This window comes from Anas acuta, chromosome 3 (assembly GCF_963932015.1).
Source record: "Anas acuta chromosome 3, bAnaAcu1.1, whole genome shotgun sequence".
Classification (NCBI taxonomy): Eukaryota; Metazoa; Chordata; class Aves; order Anseriformes; family Anatidae; genus Anas; species Anas acuta.
The window spans coordinates 58252002-58271683 of record NC_088981.1 but is presented as its reverse complement, the minus strand read 5'-3'; the positions used below and the strand labels follow the sequence as shown (position 1 = coordinate 58271683).

Below are 19682 nucleotides of genomic sequence, written 5' to 3'. Positions count from 1 at the left end.
ATTACTATTGAATTGTTTCCAGTGCTGATGGAGATCACTGTGTCAGGTTCTTCAGAAACAGTAATAATCAATTACACTTTTCTGTATCTGCCAGTGCTGTGAATATTGCTGACTTATCTAGTCATAACTGAGCTGGATGCATCTGCAGTGGAAGAGACAAGGCAGAGAGATGTTAAAGTGATGGGACAGCGTTTTCCAAGCACTGATCCTGGTGGAGCAGTGGACCATCAGCAGCTGACTAGGTGGGATGGGATGAGGGCTGCTGTGAGCCACAGAGTTAGAAACTGAGGGCACTAAGATGCTGCCTTAATGCAAATACCGCTAAATTAGTGGCTTAAATGTCTCTGATTTCAAATCTGTTGGACTTCTGTAGTGATTCAAAGAGAACTTGTTTAGCTCTTATGTCAAGAAGGTAAGCAAGTAGAAATGTCTTCCTGCTACTAAAATTAAAGAGAAATTCAATGCACAAAGATAATGGTCTTCCCAATTCTGTGGGAAGTACAGTGGAAAAAGTGGACCTGACTTTAATTTTATAAAAACTGTGTGGCTATTTCTGACTCAATTTATTTACCACAAAATGTTCTCTAAGTACAATTTGGGAATTATACAGGTTGGAGACACAGGATTTCTCTCTTCAGAGAGACACAGGATTTCTCTCTTCTGCAAGTACTACACAGATATGAAATAAAAATCTTGTAGTGAAATATCAGGCATGAAATCGTCAAGAGAAAATGAAGCCTTCAAAATGGTGATTTTTTTCTTATGTTTTCAAAATAAAACGTTCAGTGTACTCCTAAATGAAATAACTTCAAACCAAAGATTCTGCATAGAAGTCATGTTTTTTGGTTTACATTGGAATTTTCCTATGGTTTGGTTTGATTAGATTACTGCTAAAAATAACATATTGGGAGCTTTTTCTTCAGTCAGTAGGACTGTAGGTAGTAGAAGTAGTTGTGACTCTTGCCCTGGGTGCAAAAACTCTTTCCTTGTTGTAAGAAAGATGTACCAGATGTACACTCAGTTTATTTCACTCTTCAGTGTTTGATTACACTCTATTGTGGTGGTCAAAAGATGTGATGAAAGTCAACTAGAGCTATATTGGAAGCTGGACCTCCTCAGGAAAAAATAATAAAAAAAGTTGCTTTGAACCACACATGCTGTACAGATGACAGAAAATTATGGAACAGAAAACTTAATTTCACTGATGACTGAACTTATACTTGTGTCTCATTTACTGCTTCTTTCTCATGCACTTACTGTGAAGGTTGACCTAAAGCACCTAAACTTTACATGAAACTTAGGGAATTTTAGGTAAATTATTTTTTTCCCATTTTTCCATGTATCTGTTCTGAAAATAAGCAAAATAGAAGGAGACTTAGGAACCTGTGCCTCATCACTGACCTTTTGCTGCCTTTATTTGAATCCACATAGGTGCCAGCAGAAGTTTAATTTCTGCTTAACTAATCAGTTTGTGAACACTGAAGACAAAATGTAACACAACTGCAGGGCATAGCAAAATAGCTGCTCAGGAGGACCGTTACTGGCCTAGGCAACTTCTGCCTGAAGCTAATAAGATTAAATGCTTGCTTTTGGAATACGACTTTCTCTCAAGCTATTATGAGACTAGAAAAAGAATGAGTGAATACAATAAGAAACTTAAGTCTGTAATACAAAAGATGAAAAAGAATTTGATGCTAGGCATAAAATATTCTGTTCATAAGTCTTTGATCTGAATACATGCAAGAAGACTAGCTTTGCGTGCAGTTGACAATAAAATGCAGTTACGGGCAATAAATACGTCTGAAGCTTCAGTTAAATTAGCTTTTATTCAGCATCAAATGCATTTCCATTTAACATTTGCAGGGATGCGCAAGGTACTTTATAATGCTGTAATCTTCGTGTACAATCATTTGTACTCTTAAAAAGCAATTAAGTAATTGACTTACCTTTTATTGTTTGAAAATGAGAGATGTTAATAGCACCAGAACAATCTGTTAATTCTGTATATGTAAATACATTCTGTAGTGATGTCAGTAACAATGTCTGAGCTGCTGAGCAGGACATTCACGTGTACAGGTGGCACCATCACAGAGCCCTGTTAAATGTCTGCCTTACGCTGAAAAAACAGTGATGTGGAAAATGTCATTAAAGAAATGATACAAATACCAGTAACTTAATGGCTAAAAGGGTGTAATGAGTCATTGTGTCATTTGCCCAGAAGGTCTTTTTTTTTTTTAACCTGGAAAGCAAATGGCTGAGCAGCAGGTACAGAGAGTGCCAGATGCATGCAGCAGTAGTTTGTAGGCACACGTAAATCAGTTCACTGAATGACCCTCCACAACTTCAGAGCAAGAGGCCTTGCTCAGTCCTGTGGCTTATAAAGAAAACATCTTTTATAGTATCAAACATTTTTATTGCCCTTTAAATTTACCAATGGGAAGTCATTAATGAAAACTGTTTTGCCCTTAGCTGCATAACTACAGTATTCTTCAATACAAATATGACACTAGCAAAGAAAAATATGAGTATTTAGGAATCAGCTAGGCCCAGATTTAGAATGACTGTTAGCTTGTGTCTTAGTAATGATTTTTAAATCATTACTGCAGTCATTAAATTCAGTGATGAGGGCAGATACATAGTTTTTATTATATCTTTAACAAAGGATAGTGGTCCTCAAAGTGGTCCTCAGATCTGCAAGGTAACGTCTGTATTTATCATTGAGCAAAGAATACAGTTAATTGATATAAGTAAAGATGCATTATTTTTTTTTTTCACACTGAAGGCCCAGGATGAATAAATTTCTCATGCTACAGCAAAGTGTGATCATTTTTGATTTTTTTATGACGTTGACAAAAATATCTGGGAATTACAGCTTTACTGGTTTACAAATGAAGAGAAGCTTCCGGGGAGACCTCATTGCAGCTTTTCAGTACTTAAAGTGGGCTTATAAAAAAGATAGAGAGCAACTTTTTAGTAAGGTCAGGTTTTACTGCGGGCCCTGACACACTGAATTGCCTTTAAAAATGTTTGTCTCCTTGCCTATTGGTCTTTTATTGACTGATGTGTGTAGTTGAGGGGTCATCAAGCTGTAGGTCCAGGAACTGTGTTGGCATGTAATGTTGGCACAGCTTCCTGTGCTTGGGATCTGAATGTGTGTGAGAGAAGGAGCTGGGGAAGGTGTACATCTACCGAATTAGTGGGATAGAAACTGCCCTGAGCACAGCTCCTCGAGAAAGGGATGTTTTCCATGTGCAAGTTCCTGGACCAAATTTGGGATTGTCAGGTTTTTGACTTTGTATTCTTCTTCAGAAGTAGCACAAGGCAAAGCAAGGTGTTTGGAGTGGGGGTTGCAGACAAGTAATTCCAAATGTCTTCATATTTATTTGGTTTCCTAAAAAAAGAAGAGGAAATAAACCACTGCTGTACTACAACAGAAGACTGACATCAGTTCCAAAATACTTCAGTGAAAGTTTTTATTCCATTAGTTTGTGTAAGGCATGGGCAGGAGGGCTGCGGTCCTTCCTTTGCTTCTTGTGAGTTCTTTTGTGATTACTTGTTTGTGAAGGTGTTAAAAGAAATGTCACCGTGAGCAAGGTTCAAGGCATTGCAAGACCTCATTTGAATCCCTGTCCTCAAGGGATAAAAGAAATTAAAGGCTTCTATTTACTGCGTGACTCTTTGTACAAATCAAGCATCTAAAGAGCAAACAGACAGCAACATTACTGTGGTTTGATGCAGTTTAGCTAAACTGCTGTTTCTGCTACGAGCAATTAAAATATCATTTACTTACTTGCACTGTTCTGCTGAATCTACATAACAAAATGAGGTGGATGGTTTCATTTGGAACCTATTGCTTCAAGAGATACCAGCGCAGTTTTGATTTCATCTGGGTCTTGTGCCCAAGGAGGTTTACTAAATGAACCTCTATTTTGCAGTACTTCTCAGGAAACGAGTTTGGCCCTGAGTTTATGGCTAACCACTCGTGCTAACCATAGTAGTGTCGTATGCAGCACAGCCTAGAAAATGAAGCACTTGCAGATTGTAGTATTACATATTAGGATGTTATATTGTAAAATAACGTGTAAGTGTTGAGAAGAAAAATATAGTAGCAGTTTATTTACAGGGAACTATGTTTTGGGTGAGCTGGGCTAGAGTTAGGTATGTAGGAAAGACTTTCATTGCTAAAGAGCAGTTAATAACATGATAGTCTAAGTTAGGTCAATTGGTCAATTTTGAAATGCAAATTCTGTCCCAAGACTATATTTATTCATCTCAGAAAACTGAAATAAAGTTTACATTTTTTTTTCTCAACAATTCACTCTTTTCAGAAAAAGCCTCTGTTGAAGTCTGCTGTGAGGTAACTAGAGGCTCTTGAGATATTTACTTTACAGCGTTTCATGTCAGACTGAAAAATTACCAGTACATTTCCACTTGTAATTGTTTATTTGATATTTAGATTGTGCTACACGCAAATAGATTTTGTGCATTTGATAGAGTGCTATTGGATGATTTAAATAAAGCTGCTATTTGTATTTGCTCTATTTCTGTCTTTTTGTGTGGAATGTCATGAGCTTTATTAATCCTGTCCTAGGTTCTCTTGTATTATTTATGGGAGAAATGAGCAGTGTGAGCATTTTAACATGTCTGGAAAGATTGTTTTCTCCCACAGATCTTGTGTTTGATTCTGATTAAATATGTTAACCTGCTTTTTTCTGTCTAGTAAAAATATAAGTATATTTATACATGTATAAAAATAAATTTTGAATCTGTCCTGATGAATCCTTTCTGCCTTCAGGTAGTGCTTGTTTTGTTTTGCTTGTTTTTGTTGCTGTTGTTTGTTTTTAATCTCCTAAATGCCTAACTATGTTGTATAGTTAATGTTGTACTTCTGCACTGTCTGGCAATGCTGGCTTGCTTGGTCGTTGTCACAGGACTTTGAAATTAGGATTTATGCATGTGGGTTAAATACATCTATGAGTAAAAAGCCAGTATAAAACCTAAGTGAAATTTAAATCTTAAACAAACTTTATCTCTTCTCTGTCGTACATCATCATTCACATTAGCAGTCATCATCTTATGTACGGGGATGATGTACTTATAGATTAGCATCTCTTTCATAAATTTTGAATAGATGAGTGTGCATTGTGTAGTTCTATTGATTCGTCCAAGATTTCACAAATATTCATTAAAATGAAAGAAAGCGAGTACAATATACAAACAAATCTGGAATCATAATTATCTAACAGACCAGCAAAAATCTGTTGCCATAGAGAAATTGCTTCTTACAAAAATAGAAGTATTTTGTGGGGGAAATGTTGGCCACTCTTTTGGTTGCTTGCTTTGGGATGCCAACTGGAAGTGACTGCTAGTGAAGATGATTGCATTAGGTGTGCTTTACTTGTACTTTCTATTATTGTTATCCTACTTCTGCTTTATCATGTGGAAAAAAAAAAAAAAAACACACACATAATTTCTAGTGCAGATTTAAAGGAATTATGGAAATGTGGAGATTCCAAAATTTTTAACAGCAGTTTTAATTGAAGGGTTCGTGTGTGTGTGTATCCTGAGGTCGTGGAAAGATGTTGAAGAAAAAAAAAGTTTGTTAAAATGTGTAGTGTGTCAGGGTCGTCCTGTTTATCATCTATTAAAAAAAATCACATTCTGCCACTTACAGCTTAAATAGAAAAATTGGATTTGCCTTTGGCTTTAATTCAGTTTGTTTTATTGACTGAAAGGTTCCCTTGCATGTTATGTTATCCCATCAAAAATATTTTACAAATAGTGCCAGCCATAATTAATAACAGCCGAGTCTCGCATTTGCAAACAAATTTTTCAAAAGAGAGAGGGAGGAAGGGAAAATAACTCTTTCTCATGGGTCAACATTTTTTATTAGAAAAGAAATAACTTGGACAATATTATTTGGTGTCAAAATTGTTATTGGCTGGGTAATTTACTTTCCCAAATGTTTCTGGCCATTGTAACGCTACCGTGGCCCATCTCTGTAGCAGTTCATCCTGGTTCATCTGGATTTAAATATTTATTTGCTCAGAAAAGATACCCTGTCTGTATTGAAATATGAACTTCCCTCTCAAATCCATGTTATCTGATGAAATTAAAATAAAAGCTTTTGGAGAAGGCCATTACTGCATCTCCAGAAGCCGTAAGACCCTGAGTGAAATCTGTCCGGAGCAGCTGAGCAGGACACAGCACCTCTTGTGCCAGGCGCCTGCCGGCTGCCTTCCTTCCCCACCATATGTTGCACGGGTTTGAGAGCCACCCGAGAGATTCCCGGGCCTTCAGCTGGCTCACTCCTGAAAATACTGGAGGCAGCAAGGGGAATGAAAGCGGTGGGAGTTGCTGCAGTCTTAGTATCACAGCCACAAGGCTGGTCTGGTGACATGCGTTACAACCAAGCTGCCTCTAGGTTAATTTTTCTGTTCAAATGTTCTACGTGTTTTGTGTCTTCTTGCAGAGACGACAGGGTGCAGTGTTCCTCTGCTGTGTCTTTAGGGCTGTATTTGTTTGGACTGTTCTTGCAAGGAGCTATGATTTGATGTGCCTGATGGTATTTTAAGGACACTGACTGACTCGTCATGAAGACCATCAAAGTGCTTGTATCTAGACAGCGTACCAATTACTGATGATAAATTTGAGGATTTTGAGAAGTGTCTCTGGTAGAGAAATTTCTTAGGTAGCAAGGTAAAACAAAGTTTTTAGTTTAGGTAGTATAGAGGTATGCTTTCTGGACAAATCATGGGTATTTGGACACAGCTTCTAGTGATTCTATTCATCTTTTGAATGAACACAGCACAGTCATGGATTCAAAATAGCTTTCTCTCTTTGCAAACAAATGACCCAGAGAATCCATTTTTGGTGTTACCAAGCTAAATGTTCACGGTTAATCAGAGAACGGATTTTAAAAAAAAAAAGTTAAAAGCATGGTTGTCTGAGCTGATGCAGTTCTCTGTATCTTTGTGAGCCATTAGCGATTGTGTTTGTAAGAAGGGTGTACACCTAGAATGCTAAAGATCTGTAGGGCTAGAGGACAATGTGTGATTTGATGGAAAGAGAGAGGCTCAGGTGACTGACAGCTATTAGGCTGTACTCCCTTAATTGCTCCCTGAAGACCTTTGTGCATGCGTGCACACATGCGGGTGCGTGTCTGCTCAGAGGTTAGGGAAAGTGTGGCATTTAATGTGTGTAACAGTTACAGCGGAGTGACTTTATCTTCTGATCTTCCCATGAACTGCAGGTTTTGTAAATTAAGAGTACAGATAATGTATGTTAAATGTTTCTTTCATTGAAAATGCAGAGACGAGTTGTGTTTGAAACACTGTTCACTCTTCTGCATGACGAAAGTATGTGTGTAAGTGCTTTTTCTCATCTGATTTGCAGAGGAAAAATATTTAGGATTCTGATCTTCTGAGTTCATTCTGAAATGAAAATGTGCTCCTACTTGATTTAAATGCTATTTGAATGTTTTACCCCATCTCCTTTTAATCAAATCAGAATTTAAAAAAGTAATGAAAGTGTTAGTAATAACATGAAATTATTTTTTCCTAATGAAAGAGCAATAGTAAGTTCTTACTCCTTTTGTGCGTGTCTCTGACCTCTTTGTCTATTACATGCTTGATGTACCCTGAATGCCCTCATATAATGGTTTGTGTTTCATAGAGCTAAGACATCATTGGTACCTGAGTACCAGTGGATTAACTGTATCCCAGAATTGATTCATCAATGCCAAATGAATTTCTCTTTGTTTCAGGTGACCATACGTTAAGAGTGTGGGATGTGAAAGCCCCAGGAGTCAAACTTGTGATACCAGCCCATGAGGCTGAGATCTTGAGCTGTGACTGGTGCAAGTATGATGAGGTACAATCCTGTGCATCCAACTGTTTTCTGAACTGAACCAGTTTCATCAAGTGTCAGTGTTGGTTTGTTTTTTTTTTTTGGTTGATTGGTTTTTACTGCAACATTAATGCATCTTCTAGTTATATGGGAATAGAAGCATGCCTAGTTGTTCTCTTACTAGCTAGCTATGTCTTCCAGAAGAGCATTGTTCCAACTGATAACTAGCCTAAGTGGATCTGAAGTATTGTTCACTCTTTTACATAGTGAGCAGGATATTTCTTAGTGGAGAAACAGTTTGCATTTCTCTGTTCTCTTTAATTTACACAATGGAGACCTCATTTATGATGTACTCTGTTGTCTGGTCTGTCTTATTGTTTGATCTATCTAACTTCTATAGCTAACGTTTTCCTGATATGTATCTTTGCAATTTAATGATCAAGTTGTCCTGATATATCTGTGTTTTATCAAATCATCAGAAGTTGCTGGTAACCGGTGCAGTCGACTGCAGTTTGAAAGGCTGGGATTTGCGAAACGTCCGGCAACCAGTGTTTGTCTTGCTTGGTCATACCTATGCTATCAGAAGAGTGAAAGTAAGTTGCATTTTATTCGCTGTAGCCCATCACTGGATTGTTATGCAAACTTTTCTGGAAAGCAATTATATTTTACATCATCTAATAACTCTGAGAAAACATGTTGAAGATTTTAGATGGTGGAGTGGCAGTTCTTGGAAACTGTTCAGTTTAGCACTGTAAAACATGTTTGATGTTTAGCAGGGTGCTAGGCTTTCAAATGAAATGGTATCGTCAGAGTCAATATATTGATGGAAGAGCATGCCAGGGATTTAGAGAGGGATAGGAGGTTTCCTTAAGCTAAGTTATGTGGGCTATTTTATATGGAGACAAAACCTTCCCTTATTACTTCTTTAAGCGGTGCTGTGCTTTATTCTGCTGATACAAGATGTCAGTATTGATGTAAGGCAAGGTATAGAACTGTTTGTGAATGTGCATTTTTGTGTATACAAAGAAAATGTTGATAGTCAAGTAAGTTTAGAAACTGTGTGCATGAAGAGCTACAGATGACCGTACGGGACCTGTGTACTACTAAATCACCTGTTGCTAGGAGTTCATTCTAGATGCACAGTCACAGTGCTTGGAATTAGTGTTGTGTGTTGGCAACAGGACGCAGGTCTATGATTTAATATAAGGCTAGTGTGGCACAGATAATACCGTATCATTACGGAGTCTTTCAGGAAAAGGTATGTTAATTAATATTTTCTAGGAAGCTTGAACTGGCAGAAAAAACGTCTTTATTTTGCTTCACCCTGGCATTTTCGATCTGTGCCTTTAAAATGGTTTTAAAAGCTACCACATTTGGGTTGTATTTTTTTCAGAAACCTAAGGGAAGCCTTTCCCTATAACTATGGGAAAGTTTCCATATCACAAATCCCGTTTTTAGGTAGACAGCTTGAGAAGCTCCTGCTTACCCCAGCTGCCCTTTCCTGCTATCCCCACTGGTGGTGACTGTCCAATTCTTTTTTCTGATTTAATTTCAGAACAACTATGTTCTAATCAGGCTCTGTGAAATGTTTTCCATAGCAGAAGAACATTTAGCAGTGGCAGATCATTCTCTAACTCCGGTTTGACAGCCATTAAGAAAGTTAAATCAATACAGCTTTGAATGTTACATTTTCACTCTCTGGGAGTTAGTGGGATGTGGGATCTCTTAAAAACAGCTCTGCCGCTAAGGGATTCGTAACAAAGTCTTCACAATAAAATGTAGAAAGTGAATGCAGAATTGTTATTCACTGTATCTTGTGATAGTAGAACTAAGAGGCACCTGATAAAACTAAAAGAAGATGGGTTTACAAACAAATGCAAGTACTTTTTCTACATATCAGATTGTAGACTTGAATCGTGTAATGGTTTGGATTGGCAGGGACCTTAAAGATCATCTAATTAAGATAATGTAAGACTTCTGGAATTAGCTCTCTCTTTAATGGTGCCTAGTGAGAGGACAAGAGGCAATGGGCACAAATTGAAATACAGAAAATTCCATTTAAACATAAGAAAAAGATTAATCAAAAGCTTTTTTTTTTTTTGCCTTTTTTTTTTTTTTTTTTAACTGTGAGATTTCTCAGACACTGGTCTCCATTCTTAGAGATATTCAAAACCTAACTGGATGTGGCCCTTACCAAACTGCTCTAGTTGACCTTTGAGCAAGGCAGGATGGACTAGATGATCTTTAAAGGTCTCTTCTAACTGCAGTGATTCTGTGATTCTATGATAATCTTCCATCAGCCAGACATAGTGCATGGAAGAAATGGATGACAGGTGCCTGGTTTCACAAGCTCTTTTTACAGAACATCTTCTGTTGCTTTTACTGGAGCCAAAACACTGGGCTAGGAGGCAGTTGGCCTCACCAAGTAGCGTATTTTTTTGTATTATTACACAGTTTCATTTAAGTTTCCATTTTAAGGCCCCTCATGTTCCCTGTCTTCTGACACACCTTAAAATGATTATTAAGAGTTGGCCAGAACTTTTTTCCACCCAACTTTGAGGTCAATTCAGTGATTTTAAGGAGACAGAGGGGAGGCTGTACATACATACATCTTCAAGGAAGACGTGTGTGAGAGTGCGTGGCTTTTAATCCATCTTAGCAGGCTTTTATAGGTGTGGTTAGAAGGTAGGCATGGTCCCATGGATGTGAGATACAAGCACTTAGTGGCGATGAGGGTGTCCATGCCTGTGTTCTGTGACTCACCTGTCAGACCACCTTGAGAGACACCAGGATGCTACCTAGATAGAGGCGTTCTGTCCTGCTGGTGTCCCTTCCCCTACAGCGTGCTGGCACGGGCAATTACAAAGCTGTGCAGCAGGCTGGCTCGGCTGCTTGCTCTGGCTGAAAATCTGTCCCTAAAAGTAGCTAGTTTCTGGATCACTAAGCTGACTCTATTTGTCCCTCAACTGCATGATTAAAAGCTGTGACACAAAGGATGGGGCACGAGCATGGCCTGAAGTGGAAAGGAAGGGAAAGGCCACCAGTCTTGGCAGCAGCACACTCTTAAATTAGTCTTAACCAACCGTGAAATCACAGCCGTCAGTTGTCTGTCCTTTGCATTCTCTTCACTTGTTCAAGCTTGTGTTGATTGTCAGGTCTGCGGCGGGCAGGGAGTTCGACCCAGCGTTGTGCTGTCAGGATGCTTGCAGCTTGCTTCTGATCTCGCACTGCGGCACAGGGCTCTAGCAGCACACTGGGGTCATCTGGAGCCCTTCTCAGGAGCTTTTGGCAGTGGTGCATTTGGATATCCCATATTCTTAGCTGTCTTCAATCTCAAGACCGAAATATAGCTATAGCTTTTGAGTTAAACCCGAGATATTTGTTTGTAGGAACACACATTGGATGCTTTGCAGTTGTGGTAGCCCAAGCCTAGCTTTGGAATTTCTATTAGCTGTGAACAACATGGGAAGTCTTGCAGGAAGAATCTTACCTATGAACCAAGGTGTGGGGTACCTGTATTTCAAATCGAAGTTATGTCAGTGACTTGTATTTCTTGTTGAGAAATACAGACCTTTAAATGGTTGGAAATTGAGGGCTGCTAAAAAGCTGGAATCGAGGTGAAAATTTCCACCAAACTGCATCCTTTTTGCTGCAGTTCTTCGGCCTGTCTACAGGAATCTACAAGGTTCTCACGGAGCATTTCCTGTAATTAGAAACATGGTGGGGAAATTTGTTGATGTCTGTTTTGTTACAACATGATGTGGTACCTACAAAGACAGTTTAAATAGTTAAACTTTGGTATCTTTCTACTTACAGTAAGTCTGTATATGCTCACGATGTTTTTGCTTTAAAAATTGGTCTGTTTTTGTTTTCTTGCAGTTTTCACCATTCCACGCAACTTTATTGGCCTCTTGCTCCTATGATTTTACTGTGAGGTACAGTAATTTTTTATTGCATACCTTCTTTAATATTGCCTGCAGTAGAAAATACTTCTGGAGTGGACATACTGAAGCGCAGTTAAAGTTGCTCTCAGATATTTTCTCTCTGTGTAAAATATGTTGAAAATACATGGGCTCTTCACTTAAAGGCTAAGTCAGTCCTCTGAATGATGTTGGTGCTGACAGATGCTTTCTGGAAGCCTTTTCACATCATTCTAATGCACGTAGTTGTGTCTGGCTGTGATAGTCCTGATAGCAAGGTAGCATTCTCTAAAATGAATGTAGGTGGGTGACTTTGTATGTTTCCGTGCTTTATTTTTATTTAAGCTTTTTATAACACAGCTTTTTCAACCTGCTTGTATCTGACAAAGCCTTAGTGTTGTTCTACAGTATGTATGCTGAAGTACACAGTACGTGAGCAAGTTCCCCTGGCTGCCCAGTAAATCTGATACTGCTGAGGATTTTATGATAGAGGTATCTGCTTTCATATAAGTTATCTGCTTCTCTCTGTTTCTTAACAAGTGGAACCATATTGAAAGAAGTTGATAAGCTTGTTAAGTAGATAAGCAGAGGAGAAAAAATACTCGTTCCTAAAATTATGTTTAAAAATGCCTGAGATATACAGGTTGGTATACAAGAGCTGATGTTACATCTGTTCCTAGGGTAGGTTGACAACATCACCAGTTTTATTTTCATTGATTCTGATGAGAAAGCAAACCTCTACACCATTTGCAATTGTATAGTAGAAAGTCCTGCTGGTGATATGTCTAATCTTTTTTTTTTTCTGTAAAATTTTAATCCAAAGGCTTGTATTTTATGCTGTTCTAGCTATAACATACTTCAGGAATACAGTGCAGTACAGGCTTTAAAATTTAATCTAAAATAAGTGATTAAGACTCAACGTACGCTTTTATATATTCACTTCTTTTTTTAAAATTGGATGTTGCATATTAAAGAGGAAAGGGACATTTCCAGGCAAATTTATTTCTGAATTCCTGATTTTATAATATTTGATTATTACTTTTTGCCTGTAGACATAATATCTATAGTGCCAGTCTTACATTGTAAAGCAACTTTCACCTGAGTTCACCTGAGAATAGTGGTTTTAAAGCAGAAAATTATTATTGTGTGTAAAACCACACACTGGGAACCATTGAAGTGGTAAATTTTTAAAATCAGATAAGTTAAATGATTAAAAATTAAATTTCTCACAGCAAGTATAACTTACTGTTTTCCCCAAGGCAACAGAAGTAGCAATGTTCTGCTATACAGTAGAGTTCTGATTGCTCTTAAAACCACAACTCAATGTACTGTGTTTAAAATTCAAAGCGTATATGCCCTGAACATTAAAGGAACTAACCAGCAGTATGTCGTTAATTATCTGAGTCGTATCCTTAAATTAGATGGATTCTTTTTCCCCACCTGTTTTGGTGTCTCAGTCCCATGCTTGCTGTATTAATTTTAATGCTTACAAACTTGCAGTCTTGGTGGTATACTTTTTCCCACTTTACTTTTTATCAGATAATTAAGGTAAAAGAGTTTTAAATTAAATTAGTGCTTTGGTATTCGGATAAGTAATATTCCCATGCTGGGCTTTGTAAAAAAAAAAAAAAAAAAAAAAGTGATTAATGACTGGATCTGGACAGCGTTTCTTTAAGAGTGATTGGACCTGATGCCTGTGGTTACTGTTCAGGTGCCAGCTGAAAGCTCCTCTCCTCACTGATGGTAGTTCTGTTCAACAGATCTGCTGCCGAGGGAACAGGCTGTTACCTTCACTGGGCCAGCCAGGAATCACGTGCTGATTGACTGGACAGCTTCTGGGTTGCAGAGGCTTTCTGCTGTAGTCCTGCCTTTCTATGACCTGGGCAGCATGGCATTCCCCTCTTGGAGACAGCAGGAGAGGAGGTGTGGGTACTTTGGGAGTGAGGGAAGGGTGAAGTTGTGAGTGATACAGGATGGAAAGATCACTGGGAATGCAAGCATTATGGATTTGCAGACTGGGCACTGACAGAAGTGTTCTGCTAGAAGAAGGGAGATGAGAAGGATGGAAATAAAGCCAACACTCACTCCTTCCTCCACTGCATTAAGTCACACTACCTTATGATATGAACTTCTGGAGACAGTGAGGGTTAGCTTCTGCAAGCTTTTGTTTCTAGCAGTCTCTGCTTACTGTGTGCCTGTGTGCCTTAAAGGGTGCCTGTAGCTCTTTATCAGCAGGCTGAATGCTGTCAAACATCTGGGCAGCTTGGGGAGCAGCTGCATGCCTGGTGTGCAGCTTCTAGAGCACAGTGAACAGGAACACGCAGAGGTGAAACAGGGCTGCGAGGCTGTGCTCCAGACAGCGTGGGACTGCTTGAGACTGTGTGGTGATGGTGGTGACGCTCCACAAGGAGCTGATGGAGCAGTTGTCCTGGGCACATCAGAGTCCTCAGCCTCGATAGCAGCTCTGTGGCTTTGGGAACCCAGATAGTGTTTTTCTTGATTCTGACAGCAAAAGAGAAAAGACCAGGTAGAAAAAGGCCTACTCATCAAGTCAACGCATGGCTGTGTGGTTGCTGTCACAAACAGGGCTTTGTCTTTCACAACCACAGGGCCCTCTTTATGTGGTGGGTACTGCAAGGCAGGCTAAGGTCCATCTGTTAAAGTAGGGCAAGAGCATCTTTGCCAGCAGGCTTGCTAACCTACCGAGGAAGGCATCCGACTAGGAATGTCGGGGAGAGCGACCATAACCTGAAGAGAAGTGAAGGTGTGAGGGTCAGAGAAGGGTGTGGGGAATAGCATAATGTCAGAGGCTTTTTCACTCTCCCTCTGAATGCAGCCTGACACCTGTGTGCAGCAGGGAAACTAAACGGAGAAGTAGAAGGCCATGTGTAGCTGCGCAGCTGTAGCCTCTTGGGGATTTCAGAGTTACAGTGGGACGCAGCCACCTTCATAGCCCTGCTTTCCTGAGGAGCCTTTATCCATTGCAACGCTGCTGTCTTGTGAGCTGTTACGTACCGAAGCTCCTGAGAGCCTTTTCCTAGTTTACTTTAATTGTTATTCTCTTCCTTAATGTACTAAGGGGTAGTGCCTGGCCAGTGAAATCCTCTGTTGTGTGGTCGGTGCCAGGAGGCTGACAGTGTAAGTGCTGTGTTGTCCATACGTATATAACCTTCTGGACTGCTGTACCAGCGTTCTGTCTTATGTAAAGCGCCTAGTTTTATTTATGTCTTAGACGTACTTCTCATACAATACTGCACGGTGGACTGTGGAGGGTTATTTATGTGGTCTTAACGTACTCTCCTGATGCAGTGCCAGCTGCTTTGCAGCGTGCGACTTCTCAAAAGGCTGCTAAGTCCAGAGTAAAGACTGGTGGTTGGTTTCTTCCAGTGGCCTTGTCTGAGCAGCGTGATTAATAATCAAATAGCTGATGCATTTAAGTGACTTTAATGTGTCTCATTACTCTTCCCATTTCTGACACCAACTGTATATCCTTCAGGTTTGGCACTAATATGCTTCATCTAGCACCAACATCCAGTGCAGTTTCAGCTCTGACATTTCATTTGTGAAACAGTCAGCAAAGAGGAGAGCTCCTAGCTCATCTACCGTGGTGTCTGAAAAAGCAGAGTGTGGAGACCTTTTCACAAAGTGACATGTTTTACTACAGGCATTATTTTTCTGTCCAAACAATTACTTGCTGTGACCAGGGACAGATGGACCAGAGCTGAAGAGGTGAAATACATTTTTTTTTTTTTTAGCAGTTTTCTAAAACTATTAGCTCCTGGTTTTGGCGTGAGTGAACAAATAACAAAGAAGGGCAGGTGAAAATCTTTGACAAACATGGCACAAGAAAAATATCGTGTATAACAGGGGAAACTTGTCACCATGACACCTTGGGAAGGTCCCTTCTAAAGAATATATTAATATTATGTTGTACCTCTACCATGTATCCTTTACTGTCACTTGCAAGGAGGAGCGTAGCTCACGGTAAGATGTAGAGGTCACTTAGGAATGTTCCGAGTTTGAGTGGATGCACACAATGCTCCATGGACACATGTGCCTGCATGCAGACATGTATGCAACTGCATACACGTACACGCATGAGGACGTGACTATAGGCACACGACTATACACATTTCAATGTAAGAACAAAAAATAATTTATATTTTATATATATAAATACTCATATGTAGAAATGGGTAAGAGATTTGGGGTTCCAGTGTGTGGTATTAATTTTGTATTTTGTCAAATCTACTCAAGACTTGTGACTTTTCTTTTTTAAGTCTCATTTGATAGTAAGCCATAGAGCAGCACAGAAAGGCACTCCTTTAAAAATTATAATTGCTTGTGTGCACAGCAGTCAAGCCACTGAAAGCTAGTTCACATGCCAACTTCACACTGGGGGCTAAGAAAATAAACAGTGTGTTAGATTTGAGCTTTATTTTTTGTACTTGAGTATAATGATTTGGATTTAACCCTGTGTCTAGTAGATCCTTCATCAAGACAACCTTTTCTATACTAGTTCCTTACTCTTTGGAAGAGTTCAGAAAAAATGCAGGTTAATTAAAAAGCAGTTTTAAGACAAACGAATCATTAAAATGTCAGGAAATGTACAAAGTACAGGAACATTTCCAGGACTTATTCAGGTCTGCATGCATGTTCTTAAGCCTTATCTCTATCAAAATTCAGTTTGAAAGAACTTCAGTGTCATCTCTTACTGGAATGGTAATTTTATATTTTTGGAGACTCTTCAGTGTAAAAAGATCTTAGTGCATTAGGCACAGGCAGTGCTCACTCAAATTTAAAAAGATGATCTGATAAATTGTAGAACTTCATTAAGCTGATATCAAGCCAGATCTTGAAATATATTCACAGAATCTTGCCTCTGAGGCAAAAAAGCAGATTTTGTTGAAAGTTATTCTGTGTTGGTTATCATCTCTGAAGGAGGCTTTACGGTAAACCACTGTCCCCACCTCCCCATCACTGTGTACAAGTTCAGTAACATGGATCACAAAGAAGTCTTCAGAACTTCTGGAATAATGCTGCCCATAAGAAAAACCAAACGAAAAAACTTTTTTTTTCTTTACTTATTTGTCCTTGGCTTTTTTCCCCCCTTTTTCTTTTCTTCAAACTAAAAAAAAAAATGTTTTTTCTTTACTCGCTCATTTTTTTTTCTCCTGACTATGAAATGTCTTGCTGCTAATCAAAATACTTATCAATGGTGTTTTCAAGCATGAAACTGAAACCTCTGCAGTAGAAGAACCTGTTAATTTCAGTATCTCAGTTGATGGTAGCTCCTGCAACATTATAAAAATTCCAATTGACAGCGAAATTGCTAGTGGCAATCTTAGCTTTGAGCATTACATCTGAAATTAACCTAATTCAAATCTGATTGTAACTTTTCAGTTATGATTTAACTTTGTTGTGACTGTGGAGGTAGTCACAGTCACTCCTATATCAGTGTAAACAACGTATGTTCTTTTTTATGCTTTCTTTTAGGATTAAGGCAAGAATTAAAATTTCATAATAATTATCATTACACATGAACAAGTGCCCAGGTTCTTGTATTTTATAATTCCACTGGTGTTTTCTTGCCTGAGTGTGCTAGCTTTCTTTTGAAGTAAGTATTAATGTGGTCAAATTTCTCTTAAAATTAGGAAAATTCTGAACACGGGAGCTAGTCACCAAAGGCTGTAAACAAATTTCTGGTGCTAGTAGTAGCACTATAATGTTGTTGGTGAACACAGCAAAGGGATATTTGAATATTTTCTCTTTTAATTTCTTTTAATAAACAGGTCTCTTTGTATAAATGTTAAATGTTTGTAATTAAAACTTTCAAGTAGTAAATGTTTAACTGTGGCAGCATCTATTTTTTTTTTCTTATGGATAACAAATCCTTTTTCTTCTAAATAACCCCTTTTTGCTTTTTGGTTGTGAGGCTAACTATTATTTCTCAGCTTGTGGTATGAATATGTTTAAACATTTCTCCACAAAACGTATCCTGTCTTTTTGAAAGGTAAAGTTGGCTTTTTGTGGGCACACAATAAAACAAATATTGAGAGAGTATACGTGTCTACAGTACAGAATCATAGAATGGCATGGGTTGGAAGGGACCTTAAAACACACCCAGTTCCAACCTCCTGCCATGGGCAGGGACACCTCCCACCAGCCCAGGTTGCCCACAGCCCCATCCAGCCTGGTCTTGAGCACCTCCAGGGATGGGGGACCCACAGCTTCTCTCGGCAGCCTGTGCCAGGGCCTCACAACCCTCACAGAGAAGCATTACATACGGTATTATCTGTATGTCAGTGACAACCCCTTTTGTATTTCTCATCTCCAGCTTACCTATTTTTAGCCATCTGGCCTTTCCAAGTGCTTGATGAAGAGTGATGCATGCGTCATGGTGAACCGATCTCCACTCCAGAGTTACGATACTAAATGGGGAATATCTAGAAGCTGTGATGAGACCATAGACATCTCTAAGATAGGGTTTTGCATCCCCTTTTACTAAATTCATGTTCTGGGAACAAATCAGGGAGCAAAGAGTAGGCAGAGCAAAAAAATGGCACTCTGCTAGTTTTGGAACCTGGGCTACAGACAGCATATTTCACTTGGTACTGCAGTGAGTTACCAGTGCCACCGTTAACTTGTCATCAGTGGTTATCAGTCCTGAGGCTGTGCTTTTTTTGGTCTTTCATTAGTAAGTATTTTTATATCAAAACAAAGGTCCCAGACAGTCTGTGGAACTTGAACTGAGTTGTAGTACTCTTAAACTCTGTACTGCTGCTAATGTTTTGCAAACATCACTTCGTAGAGCAAACACCAATTTGCCGCACTATTTTAAAAATTGGTCAGACAGTCTTAGTTCTAAGTTTCTGTTCATATAAATATAAAGTTGTCTCCTTTAATTTTGATTTCCAGTTATGAGCAACTGTCTTAGAAAGAGTTAGTAAAGATCGTCATGGTAAGGAAGGCTACCACTTACCTAGAGACAAGACTGGTTTCCTTTGGTTCTTAAGGGCAAATGTGTGAGGATGAAAATGCTGAAATGGTCTTTTTGCTCATCTCTCTTGCAAAATAAGCTGTTTGTCTTAGATCTCAGGTACTAGGAAAAAGTTAAGAGGGTTGTTGCTATGGCGTAGCCATTGTGCTGATACCACTCTGCTCATTTATTAAGGAAATAACATCTATACTTTAAACAAACTGACCCTGCTGGCTCCAGTGTTTGCTGTTTTATCTGAATTGGTTTGAACATACAGAGCGTTCAGTGTAGTTGGTCTGATAATGAACTGCTCTTATTAATTACTGTCACTTTCTCCAATAGGAGTAAGGCAGAGGCCTCTGTGATTGTTACAGAAGAAAGAAAGCTAATCATTGACCACTGTGAGAAAATCCAACCTGTAGAAAATTTGGTTACAGCTGTTAGCCCATAAAAAATGTGGTGCTCTGAGGTCTGTGGGCTTTTTAAGCAATATTATACAGCCCGAAAACGAAAAACAAATCTTTCTTCTGTGCCATCATTAGGCTATCGTGTCTTGTAAGTGTATGATTGCTTGAAAGTTCTATTCCTGAATCCACATTTTACAACTGAGGTTTCTTGTTGTACCTACACTGTCATCCTATTTTCTTTTATACCTCTTTTATACTTGCTATAAATGACATTGCATCTACCCTGGGAATAGCTTGGAGAAGTAGAATGCTTCAGAAATCCATTTAGGCATTTATATCAACTGGGCTTGGAAAGGAAAACTTATTTTTGAAATAAAAATTAGTGGAATAAACTGTTTAATGCCACTGATCCTTGTCATACAAATTTATTATTAAGTTATAATATTGTATTTTGTTTTACAGAAACACAGTCTGAGATTGGAGACAGGGAATGACCAGTGTCATGAATGAAAATGTAATTTTCCATAA

General features: G+C 38.8%; 1 protein-coding gene across 1 annotated transcript in view; it reads left to right on the top strand.

Moving 5' to 3' along the window:
- Nucleotides 1-19682, top strand: part of PEX7 (peroxisomal biogenesis factor 7) — a 39509-nt gene that overhangs the window by 7269 nt on the left and 12558 nt on the right. Inside the window, exons 6-8 of the mRNA XM_068677327.1 lie at nucleotides 7766-7872; nucleotides 8328-8441; nucleotides 11728-11783. Coding sequence (XP_068533428.1) covers nucleotides 7766-7872; nucleotides 8328-8441; nucleotides 11728-11783 — 277 coding nt within the window. The remainder of the gene's footprint in view (nucleotides 1-7765; nucleotides 7873-8327; nucleotides 8442-11727; nucleotides 11784-19682) is intronic.